General features: G+C 40.3%; 1 protein-coding gene across 14 annotated transcripts in view; it reads left to right on the top strand.

Annotated features, from left to right (window-relative positions):
- The window catches only part of CELF2 (CUGBP Elav-like family member 2), a 561,996-nt gene that overhangs the window by 510,340 nt on the left and 38,799 nt on the right, over positions 1-12,857 (top strand). For all 14 annotated transcript variants that reach the window (XM_063323650.1, XM_063323640.1, XM_063323637.1 and 11 more), the window contains one exon: positions 10,559-10,693. In XM_063323650.1, coding sequence (XP_063179720.1) covers positions 10,559-10,693 — 135 coding nt within the window. The remainder of the gene's footprint in view (positions 1-10,558; positions 10,694-12,857) is intronic.

Genomic DNA, 12,857 nt, shown 5'->3' with positions numbered 1-12,857 from the left:
TACAGGCCTACCTTCAGTATGAATTTTCAGGCTCCTTTTATAATCATGGAAAATTAACTGGGTGCCTTTTTGACTTTGGAACCCTAGTTGACAAAATTACACAACAGAAGCTTTTATGTAAAAGTATAATCTTTAGTCTGGGGGGAAAAAAAAAAGAAAGAAAGAAAGAAAAGGGAAAAAAAAAAAATCAAAGTGTGAGCGGATTTGAAAGCCAGCGAGTTGGAAGGTTTCTTAGTAATGAGCTGTGTGCCAGTAGTAACTGATGTGTAGTGATTAGCAAAAGGTCACTCCCACTGTGTGACCTACCATGCTGATACCCTAACTTAACATGATGCTGGAGAAGGCAGCATGTGCAGTAAATTAGAGCACAGATGCACATTATGCCTGCCGCGAGAAACTGTTAAAAAGCTTTTTTTCTTGTTAGAGGGGAAAAAAAAAAAGAAAGGAAGCACAAAACCCCTAAATTGCTACATTAGTTTATTTTAATCATGAACCCACTGAATCAATGAAATACAACGTTGTGCTTGCTTCATCATTACCAAACAAGGGCTAAAATATTCAGAAGTCTTTATGAATACCATTTTCTCACTCTTCTTTTAATCCTGGTCTTCTGCTGCTTCTGATTCTGCTTTGAATGAATCCTGAAATACTTTAACAAGTATAGATATACCGCACCATATAGCTATACCCCACAGGTATTCTTTGCTCAATCGTTATATTATGCCATTATTGCAGAGACTAATGTGAACCTGCTGTCTGACAATATAAATTGGCCTACAGATGACAATATCTCTGAATTATTCTCTCTTCCTCAGACCTGCTGGCAGTGCGTGCTGGTTCTATTATGTTACACTTGCAATCTAGCATTTTTTCATCAAAAAAATGTATCTTAATATGATAAACAGAACAGAGCGGTTCAGTAACAGTTTTATACTTGGCAGCTTTGAAAGTGGCTTCGAGCTCAGAGATTGTGTTTAATGTTTTCATATTTGGTTAGGTCTACAAAAAGAAAGAATTGAGACACCGAGGAAAAATAACGTTATATCCATTGCATTATGTGCACCTTAGAAGTTTTCTGTTGTCTGTTTCTTACTGTTAGTGTGGATTGAGCTTTGTCTCCAAGAATTGTGTTGAAACTAAGAATTTTAGTCAAGTAATTTCAGGATGGGCTCTCAGTCCAGGGCGTGATTTATTCTCTGAAAATCATATGGTTTTGAGTCTAGTAGAAAATCATCTTAAGAAATCGTAGTGGCTTGTCATTGTTTCTTGACAGATATGCCTTCTCGACTACAGATTAGATTGCTAATGCGCTCATCTATGAGATAATTTAATGACTGACTGCCTCTGCTAGAAAATATGTATTTTTTATCTTATATTCATGTTGTCAAAATAGCTTAAAGTTTACTCCTTTCTTTCCCCAAAACATGTAAGTCTTAAACCTTGATGTTCAAGTTCAAATTAGTGATATTAAATTTCTCTCCGAGCTGCAGCTCTACATGGAAATGCCAAAGACTAAGCACTATTTCATCATTGGGACTGAGTTCATGTCCTCTGCTCAGAAATCATGTGGTACTATGTTACGCTGTGCATCTAGTACTGAAGACTCATTTATTATGTTTTGTGAAAGGAATAGAAAATACTCGTGTGTCTGCAGCAAGATCTTGCATTACTGGCTGAAGCCATCCTTGAATGTTTGTAAAAGCCTTGAGTTTTTTAACTTAAGCTATATATGTTCATTTTACAAAAATGAACCTAATAGGTATGTCCATATTGTGTATAGCTTGCCTATTAATAAAATATTTAGGTGAGGAATAAAATCTAGACACAATTGAGTAAGGTGTTAAAGAAGATCCGTCATTGCAGCTTGCAAGTTCTTTGAACTTGGAGTTTGAGGGGTCCTACTTTTATCTTTGGAGTCAATGTGTATGCGTACCACTGAATTCAGACACTAAAAGTTTGATCAAAAGCCACATGAGCCATTGAAATTTCAGTCGTGCTTACGTCTCAGGGCTCCAGCACCTCTTTTGTGCTTAAGTCTCAATGAAGTCACTGTTTGCTAAATTAGGACTTCTAATACAGCCACCCCTTGTCCAAAGTTAGGGACCTTTGGATCTGCAAGTATTAATTCGTACTGCTAAAGCCTGTGTTGTCTGTGTACTGAGCAGAAAGGACACAGCACGCACCCTGCCACACATGTGAAGAAACGTTTGCTGTGCAGCCCCCAGCGATATTATTTCTTAAATCAAAGCCATTTTCTTTCCTAGCAGAGCAAAGACACTGATCTTCAGTGTGAAGTTTTAAATTCCCTTTCCCTAATACCATGCCTCAGTCTGCTTAAAGTAGTTTTAATGTGGTTTTCTTGAAAGGAGTGGGGCTTTTAGGCATTTCCAGTTGAAGGGAATTGGCATTTGTTTGTCTGTTAGCTGAGGGCCCGATCCAAAATCAAACGGGGATTTTTCTCAAGAACTCACTAAAATACAGACGTTAAACACGCAGAGCACCAGCTCCAAAAGCGGATGCCGTTCTTGCTGTAGCAGCCCACTGGCCTTGCTGTATGTTCAGCATCGCCTTTGCCCTACGTGCGTAAACCATGCGGGAAGTCCAAGCAAGTCAGGAAACTGGTTTAACGAAAATTTCTAAGATGTTAAAATTTGACAGACAAAAAGTAGTAGTTTGCCATCTGGCTTCCCAAGCTTTAAGGTTCCACATTTGGTTCCCCAGTTTAGGTTTTTTCATTTCTCGTGAAAAAAATAGTTTTTCATGAAATTGCTTTGTTTCAGGAGCCAAACCAAAGAAAAATGTAATATGTCAAGACTGGTAATAAAGTTGGGGAAGTGATGCTTTTGCTGTTATTGTAATCCCCTGGTCTCGATTGCAGGATCTAACCCTACCTTACCAAAACGCTTCACCATCCTGGGTAAAACATGCAAGCACATACCACCATCAAGTTTATATTTTATAGTGAGCACTTCCTCACTTTTCCTCCCCTCCTCTGATATCTGCTAATGCTAATTTAAAGGCAGTGTTTTCTCTCGCATGCTTCTCAAGCCTCGGTGTCTAGCCCGTCCTTTGTCTTTGGGGAAGGCTAATAATGTAGATGAATTACATTCTGTGATTTGATTGTCTTTAAAAAGACAATGCAAGCTACGTTAAGCGCTAGCAACCTTTCAAGCAAAAAAGATTCCTCCTTCAAATATATACAAATTGCGCGGGAAGCTTGGTTCAAAGGAGCTTGAACATTTACATTGAATTTGGCTGGCGCTGGATCAGCTCCTAAAAGCTGCAGTTATTTAAGCCAACCTGTCTGTTTAAGAACAACCTGGAAAGTACTATACAGACAGTATAAACAGGGAAGTTTTATATTATATAGTAACAATTACATGTAGAAAATTGGAATGTTCAAAAATATACAATGTATGAAGATTTTCTATTGTCCATTAATTGGCAGGAATAAATATTTGCTCATACAGAAATATTTCTATATGTGTGACCATCCAGGACACATAAACATGTACAGTACTCATAAAAGACACAAAGAAACTCTCTTAATGTCATTGAACAGACAGAATATTTTGCTTTCTGGAGTCATGCAGGAGAAGAAAACATGCTTTTGGCTTTTCTTGCTTTGGCTTTCAGATCCCTAAACCCTCTACAGCTGGGACTTTTTATATTTTTCCAATGTATGGGTTTTTTCCAATCTTTTCCAAACTCTCTCACAGTTTGGTTGCACTTTGGGTTGAACTTCTGGCCCTTTCTGAGCCCTGTTCAATCCATTTCACCCTTCTTCTGTTACCGAAGCCAGATTTCCTCCTGTTGCAGAGTCTGTAGGAGCAGATGGGTGAGAGAAACTCTGTGAGGTTCTGCTTTCTGAATATTTCCCTCTAATTGTTGGATTGGCTCAGTGGATCTGGAGGGACCGGTTGGAAGCCAGGACCATCTGCACAAAAGCTCTACACTTTTGCATTGGCCCAAGGATCCTTTATATCCTCTGACTCTTTGGTGGCTTCATTCCAGCAAAGCCATACTGAAGAAGGGCTTCTCCCTCTATGGCCTCTTTAGGGATATCGTATTAAAAGTAAAGGTCACTGAGAAACTGCTTCCAGCTCAAGGGAGATAACTGTTTCTTCAAGATAACTACCAGTTTTGAAAATGTTGACCTCAGGGACTAAAAACATTGAGCTTTTGTAACAGTAATTCCATTGAAAGTCCTATTTCATTTAACCCATACAATTAGCTTTTCGTTTGGGGGGTTTTTTTTAGCTAATAAATTAAACAACTCCACTTAGCATTTTTTGGAGAGGCAGAATTTGAAGCAAGTGAGCCTGTTCTCAGTCCCTGTGTCGCTCCTACTCACCGGAGAAGGAGAGGCACCTTGGGAAGCAACCAGCGCTCGGCAGTTTACAAGACATGCTTATTCAGGTGGTGAAAGTGCACGACGTGGAAGTTTGGTCGACTCTGGGCACGAGATCTGTACCTCTGCCTGGGTGTTCCATAAATGGCGAAAGGAGGGAGAGGGGCTTTTTATTGCCTTGGTGGGTGGAATTCATCCCACTGAACCTCAGCAGTTTGGAAATTAGGCGCCCGATCTCCCTGCGGTGTCAGTGAAGTCACTCCCAGGCTGTAATTCATCCTACCAAGAGCTGGGGTTAATCTGTCTATTTTAGGATTGGATGAATCATCCACTCGCTCTCTCTCCTTTGACTATAGCAAGAACCTGGGCGAGTAACTTTTATTCGGATAAATTTAGATCAGATGAATCTTTCCCACTAGGACTGGGGAATGTTCAATTGAGAAAAGCATATTTCTTGCCAGGAATGTGTTTGGAGCATGCATAACTTGAAAATGTGCTGAAATCCTATGCAAGTCAACTATTAAATTTCAGTTGGATTTAGGCACGTACTCCTAAAAAACGGGAGAATCAAATGTGGACTTAAAAGTTGTTTGAAGGCTTTGCTAAATCAAAGGCTAAATCGTCAGGGTACCGTAAGCACTGTCCCGCTAAACAGCTTTTCTAAAGGTAGACACAGAGTATATATGGTTTGATGGAGGCAGCGCTCAGGTATCCTCTCTATTTTAATCCTTATAATATTGCTGGAATAACATCACACTCTGTCAGACACAGGCGGTCAAGCCTTTACCCCCATTTTTACATCATCATCCAGAATGGCCGATATCAGTGTTAGCAAATAGTTGCTTTTTGGCCAGGAGATGATAAATTTTACCTTAATCCACAATTTTTAAGGTGCAGTCAGGATTTAATTCAGAAGGAATAAATCCCAATAATTGTGAAGGATAAAATTTCCAAAGAAAAGGAAGTCAAGTTAGTGGAAACTGCTTATAAACTACCCAGATTTGGCTCTGATCATCACCGCTGACTTTGATATTCTCCATGCATATATTGTCACTAAATTGTAGACAGTGCCTTCCTTTATTAGGAATTTGTTCAGCAAGCAAATCTCAACCATTTCCTAATATGATTTTATTACGGTTTTGGAAACCCAAGAGCCGATGAGGCCTAAGAAGTCTTCAGGAACGTCTCGTGACTCTGTTGCCCCTTCTACAAATACCCAGTAATTCCAAATTTACAGTTATCACAGGAGAAAAGCCGTGGTGACTGAAATGAGGCAAATTGCTTCATTGTATGAAAGTTTGCATGGGAGGCAGCACAAGAAGTTGTAAAATGTAAATCTCGTGCTCTCAAATTTCCCCGTGTTTTCACAGAACTGCATCTGTGACTGTGCAGCACTACAAAAATTTCCTGCGAATGTGCTAATAGGCCTTATGAGAATGTTCTATCACCACCCATCTGTCACTTTTTAACAGGCCTGATTGGCAAGCACTTGTAACAACTGACATCTGTTCTCGCTTATTGATATGTAGATTTATGGTAATTGCTATGAACAATAAGACACAAAATTACCTAAGGTGAACATTAAATTAAATTTTCATGCCCCTATCCTTATAAATATTTTTTTTTTTTAAATCTTAAGTTTCAAGCAAGGCATACTGTGCATCTGTTTTGTACATAATTTAATTGTTTTTTTAATCTGCCAAATAACAAAATGAAAGTTAAATTTCCCTGCAATCTTGAATATTTGCCAAGCTGATAGCACATTGGTAAATACATGTTATTAAAAATGGAATCAAACTGTATTGTGATTCTGGTTTTTTTAATCATTTCCCTTTAATTCCCAACATCGTCTCCATCACGAAGATCAAGAGTTATTCCTTACCCAGAAGTTGTTTTTTTTTTCTTTTTCCCCTACAGGGGGAATTTATTTTTCATGTGCAGCTCTGCCTATGAGGCTGTTCTTCAGCGTTAAGCAATTTGCATTTCTTCAGAGAGAGATGCGTTTGCTGAGTGAGCAGCACTTCCAAATAAAAACGATCTCCTCGTTTGCGGTCCAGCTCTGTTGCGGGATTTGGGACTGTTTTGAAAAAGCTGTAGGATGCGAAATGTGTGAAGACAGTGTATGAAAGGGGAGAGAATGAGAGAGCAGATTAGTCCCACAGAACTATACCTTGGCTGAAGTTCAATTGAACCAAAAATCCTCATTTGAAAGCAAAGTACTTTCTGGGTCTGGGACTTGAGAGCATTTGGTTTCCTCCTCCAAGTTTGTCCTAGCAAGTGAGATGTTGACGCGCTTGACAAGTTGATGGGAGAAGCCAATAAGGAGGGAGCAGAGGTGGTAAAACGCCTGGGGATTCTGGAACGGTGATGACAAGACTTAATTTGTATATGTTTGAGCAGACAGAGGATCCTAAAGAGGATGCATATTCAGTGATGTACCTGTTGACATAATCAGCTCTAGACCCTGCTGGATGACAGTGCGTGCCATCAGCCCTCACATTCGGGTGCTCAGTTCAACGGGGCTCTTTGCGGTCCTTCTCTTACGCATGTGTGACCACAGCAAGCAGTCTTTTTTCCTGAAGGCACTGAAGCTGACACCCTGTAACATCTGTGGAGCTGGTTTGTGGCCAGCATCTTTTAGTCACCTCTACAGTAAAACGGACTGGGTGGGGAGACGACTTCGTCACTGCCTAGCTCTTGTTTCTTAATCTTTTTTTTGGCACTGAAACTCTTTCATCAAGCTGATGGGTTCCTCTTGTGCTTCCACAGGAAATGTCCCACTATTAAAAAAATGTTTCTGTGGGATGAGGCAATGCTGGTGTTTGTTTTGCGTCCTCACAGGCGCAACGGTGGTTCACGAGCCCAGAGCGAGCAGTTGTTTGTTCCGCTGCCTGTTGACCTTGCCGTACTTTTCCTTGAGTGCTGTACAGCGCGCGCGTGCTGCCTTCCAGCTTCAGCGCCCCCAGAGCCTCCTGCAGCCTCGCATGCGTGGGCAAAGCCGGGCACATAAAATGCAATAGAAAAAGCAGTATTAAATAGCTTCAAAACCCATTTCTGTCTCAGCTGAGGTTTGGAGAAAAGTCCATGCATTTTCCTAGTCCATGCACCTAGATTTCGTCTAGGTGATGCTATTTTGCAGTCTCTCCTCTAGTGCCGTTCTGTATTTGTTCACTGTTAGTTAATCCTGCCATGTGTGCTGTTCAGAAGTCTGAAGGAGAAACCTCCCCACAGAAGAAATATAAGCTGATTATGACTGATCCTCCTGATGAATAACTAACCAGTGGGTGATAGAAAACCATGCTGCCGTGGTGGAGAGCAACCCACTGCTTTCCCAAATCTCTGCTACAGAATGGCATGAAACGTGGCCTCAGTGAAGACCAGCAATGTTTGCTGGACGTTCTTTGCTGAATTACTTATACTTCTTATGAAAGAGGAAGGTAAATGATGTTTGAGGACCAAATACCAATCCAGGATGAAAATGGATTCCATATCTCATTTTGAGAAACACTGTCTGCTTTGTTTGCAAAGAGCTGGACCCCAGCTTAGGTCTTCTCCATCCCCAAAGTCTTGTTTGAAATAATGTGCAGAATCTTACTAGCAAAGAAACAGGGTTTTTTTAATAAATAAAAAAAAAATTACACCCGAGGCAAGCAAGTAGGTCAACTGAGTAATTAAAAAAAAAAAATTAAAATTATGCTTGCATATCTGAATTTCTATCTGAATTGTACTTTTTGATTGAAAAGGTCTCAAGTTAAACCAGAGATAGGATTTGAAAACGGCTATGACTTCCATTACCATCTCTGGTTTCAGACATGTATTTGTTCATATGATGCTGCTTCCAAAACTTGGGTTTAGACTGATAGTAAAAATTAAAGTTTTTTAAAATATTCAGTCAACGTTTTGTGCTCTAGAAGATGACTTTGTTCAAGATTTGAGATATCTTAAACAGTTTTATTCTACTTATCTGGGTATGAAATATATAATTCTTTGGTATGTAGAAAATATTTGTGTAATTAAGGTATAGTTTTGCCATCTCAGACTTATCTTAGTATTTTAAGCACTTAAACTTTGTGAGCGCTAGTTTAGAAGATTGACCAAATTGCAACAACGACCCACAATCACTTTATTTAGTAGTTACACCTAATTGTCTAGGTTAATAATGACTTGTGACTAGGGTAGCTTTATTGCACCTTGCAAAATAGTTTGAGTTGTTAGGGTTTGAGAAAAGCCTTATTTTTTAAGATGATTGTTAACCTCCAAAAGAAACGTGAAAGAGCCTTTTTTGGTCACATAATTCCTCCAAGTGTGTTGTGCAAAGTCCGGACTACAAAGTGGTGGATCTTGGATCAACTAGAACCTTACTCCTAACATTGCCATTGTGTCACATTTTCAAAAGTAACAATGTCTGAGCTCACTTTGGGCACTTGAGTGAGACACGGAGGTTAGAACCTCAGCCGTGCTAGGTGCTCACCTGAGACCTCACCTGCCCGTTGGAACATGCTGTATTTAAATTTGAGGATTCATTCACAAGTAGATGTGTATATCAAGGTTCACCTCACAGTTCCTAATGCTGGGACAGTGAGAATATGTCTTTATGGGGCTCATTGGTTGTATCAACCTGAGTCTAAAACATGTGCATTTGAAAGTAATATCACTCTCCATTATTGCAGGAGTTCTCAATTCCTACCTCTCCTTCATTGCATTTTTTTTTCTTCTCAAGTATGCTTTAAAAGTATTATGTATAACCTCTTTTTTTTTAATCTTCTACAAGTTGTTGTTAAGTTCCCCTGGTTTGAGAAACAAAGTGCACAGGCAGAAGTAATATCTCTTGTTAGATAGACTAGTGGTCAGAAAAGATTGGACAAGTTTCCAGGCACTCCAGCTCATCTTTCGGTGTTCCCCAAAACTCATGCAATCTTCCCAGCTCTATCACTTGGTCTAAAAAAGGTATTGCTCTTCCTACCGCCTAACCTTTTATGTGTACTTACATTATCAGGACTACAAGAACATAATACAACTCTTTTAGTATTTTGGGTTTATGCACTTTGCCAATTCTATTGAGGGCTCAAGCAGCATGCGCAGATCTCCCTCATGTGTCCAAACCAAAAAGGGCGACCTCTCATTGGCATCCAAACCATCTCTCTCACGTCCGTATCTAGACACCCAGTCTGAACGCCCCTTGGGAGAGCTCTGTCTTATTCAGAGGACCCTGAGAAGGATGCGGTCTGGTTACAGCTAGCACTTAACTTGTATCCGCATTTTAGTCTCTTACTGAAGCAGTTCACCTTAGAGTAAGTGCCTAAGTATTTTGTCTAGTCCAAGGCAAAAGGCAGGTACTTTTGAAGGCCTCTGGAGAGGCAGACTCCTGTCCCCCTGATTTAAGTCAAATGAATGCCATTTGCTGTTCCTTAATCATCTTTTTTTTCCCATTTCACATAAATTCTATTTATGGTTTGTTCATTTTTACTTGCGATCCAAATTAAAACCTTTGCTATTTAAATGCATCCATTTCTTGAAGGTCCTTGTTGGAATGCAGGTATATGTCCCCCACATCTTCTAAAATAATGAAGTGACAGATGACTGAGTAAACTCGATACCACAGTCCAGAGCTTTTGGCCTGAAAGTCCCAACCTCAGTGATGGCTCTGTGGTCAGACTGATACTAATTTGATGTTCTTAGTTCATATGTGTTTGGTTTTTTTTTAAATGAACCATCAGAAAGAGAATCAGCACAATTATTGGCTACTGCATGGTGTAGCCTTAGTAGATACATTCAGAGGAGACATGGGAAACAAATTGTATTCATCCCAATTATATGGGATGTCCTGAATGTGTTTTAAATGTTAGTTATCGTCTTTACACCCCCTGTTGTGTCAGGAAATGGTGTTGCGCCTGGGCTTCACACAGGGTTTAAATGACTTTTAATTCTATGTTTCCCTTATAGAAGAGGCACCACCCAGGTTTAATTTTCCTGAACCATAGGCTAGTGCCTTTGCTGTATTCTCTCAACTCCAAGGTAGAGAGGTGAGAGATGCTATTCAGGGACTCTAAGAAGTGATTCCCAGATTATAGATGGGAATGAAAAGAGGAATTGAATTTCTTGACAAGGTACCTCCCAAGCTCCATATCCGTTGAAAATAGCTTCTTCTTTTTTTTTTTTTTTTTTTTAATTATGTGTTTTAATTAACCCTATTGCTTCTCCACACAGGCATGAACGCTTTACAATTACAGAATTTGGCAACTTTAGCAGCCGCAGCAGCCGCCGCCCAAACCTCAGCTACCACCACCAATGCAAATCCTCTCTCCACAACGACTGGTGCTCTGGGAGCCCTCACAAGTCCCGGTAAGAGCAGAGTGCTTGCTTTCAAAATGCAAACATGAGAATGAATGGCAAGATGATAGTTAAAACAGTGATTCCAGGTTGTGTCCAAGACCCTTTTGATAGCAGAATATGTTTTTGTTGCTGTTATTTTTAAGGAAATAACTAATTTTTCAAGTGGTCCGATGTGGGCATGTTCACCTTTCCAGAATCTTTCCAGGGGCCTTTAAAGCCTAACGGACCCATCTTACAAAACTACATGGAAATTACAGTTGCATGGAAACCTTAAGCTAAATTATACTTTTCAGAAAGAATTCAGCACACGAGCCAATCCTTCCCATCCTACAGAAAGATCAACAAGGTGGTTCTTTTTAACCTCAAGGAGACTGATCTTTGATTCCCAGCACATCGTGCACATACTGCCTTCACACATCGTGAATTTTTGTGAAGTCCCTCTCTCTTTCTATCCTTTGCTTTTTCTTGCTGTAGCCTCAGTTGAGCTTTCTTCTGGTCCAAATTGAGAATACAGTTACAGAAGCGATATCAGATGCACAAGGAATGCACAGCCAGATTCTGATTTCATTACACTAAGCATAAGACAGATTTATGGCAGAATAAGGGACAGGATAAGAGGTGGTGGTACCTCCGTGACCACCATGTAGACTTTCAGCCATGTATGTCCAATGTCTGCAAAACCCTAGAGAGAAATCAGGGCAAATCCAGAGTTCAGTGACACTTCAGCATCTCCAGAATCCATGGAGAGGTGTCGATTCAGTGTAGTTACTCTGGATTTACAGTGATGTTGCTGAGTCAAGAATCCGGCCGCTTATCTTTACATAAAGGCTGCGGGGTGTAATTATTTGCATCATGAAGTGTGTTTATTGCTGTTCTAAAAAACATTCATATTATTTTAGACACCACTAAAGAACATTTGTGTTTAATCTTGTTTAAGCGTGTATTTATTCCCCATGAAAAAGTAATTCATGGCAGACGGTTTGAGCTCGTCAGTAAGGAAAACAGTCTTCACTGCACAATAGAACTGGGACCGAGCGTGGTGCCGGGTGTTAAAGCTGGCCAACGCTTCCCGTTATATTACGGTTTTATTGTTTGTCTGGGGGAGAGGTTAAATGGAAGGCAACTTGGCTAATACTGCGCTCGTGCAGCATTTTCCTGTTTCTGGTGTGAGCCTCATCTCGACCCAAAAACATTATTCATTCACAACATCTCTGAGAAGCAGGTTGGGTGAAAATAATTTTGGTTTGCTGATATATATTGTTTAACCCTGAGCAATCTCTTCCCTCCGTCCTGCAGCTTTGCAGAAGGCTAGTCTCGGTGTCAGTGCTTCTGTGCTACTCCTGTCTAAAAGTCACCCATTTATAAAAGCGGGAATGTTCCATGCACGCTCTGTAATATCTCTGCAGTTTAACTGCTAAATGTCTGAGTAGCCTGTCCTCCCAAAGCATGCTCAGCATTTCTTGAGCCGTACCGGCAAGACTTCTCAGCACAACTCAACGTACTGCACTGGGGTGCAGAGGGGCTGGAAATGAACTTTCCTTATTGTCGCTTCTCTGTAGCCAAGAGGCACCAGAACCACAGGCAGCAGCATGTTTCTGTTGTGCTCTTTGTCTTGCCGTGTTAGCACAGGACACAGATTCATCCTTTAGGATCACATTTTCCTCTCTCCCTCTCCGACACAATCTTCTTATCCATGCTGGCTGGCTTGCAGTTCCCTCTTCTAACCTGGTCTCCAGGCTCCTTGAGTACCTGGAAGGTGGTTTCATCTGATGTCCAAGTCTGCAGGGGCACCTGCTTAGAAAGGTGCTTCAGCTGGGCTGGGCAGACACTTCTATGGGATAACTGGAGCTTAGTATTGCTCAGGGTGGTATTGTACAGCAGATACCAAGGTGTTTCCAAAGAGATTAATGATTTTGGCTAATACATTGAAAATGTGTCATTTTCAAAAAATTCTAGACATTTAGCCTTTGAAATAGTGCATTCAGAATGACAATTGCCTGTGAAAGTCTACACAAAGTAGGTGTAAACTAAGTACTAAGTGTTTCTAATATTAGACAGCTTGGCGTGTCAAAGAGAAAGTTTATATCTAATAGGACCATTGACCTATTTATGTTGCACAACCCACCTAAAATCAAGCCTTATTAAAATGTCCTTCAATTTCACCTTTCTTATC

The sequence above is a fragment of the Chroicocephalus ridibundus genome, chromosome 1, assembly GCF_963924245.1.
Source record: "Chroicocephalus ridibundus chromosome 1, bChrRid1.1, whole genome shotgun sequence".
Taxonomy (NCBI): domain Eukaryota; kingdom Metazoa; phylum Chordata; class Aves; order Charadriiformes; family Laridae; genus Chroicocephalus; species Chroicocephalus ridibundus.
This window is presented reverse-complemented; position numbering and strand designations above follow the sequence as displayed.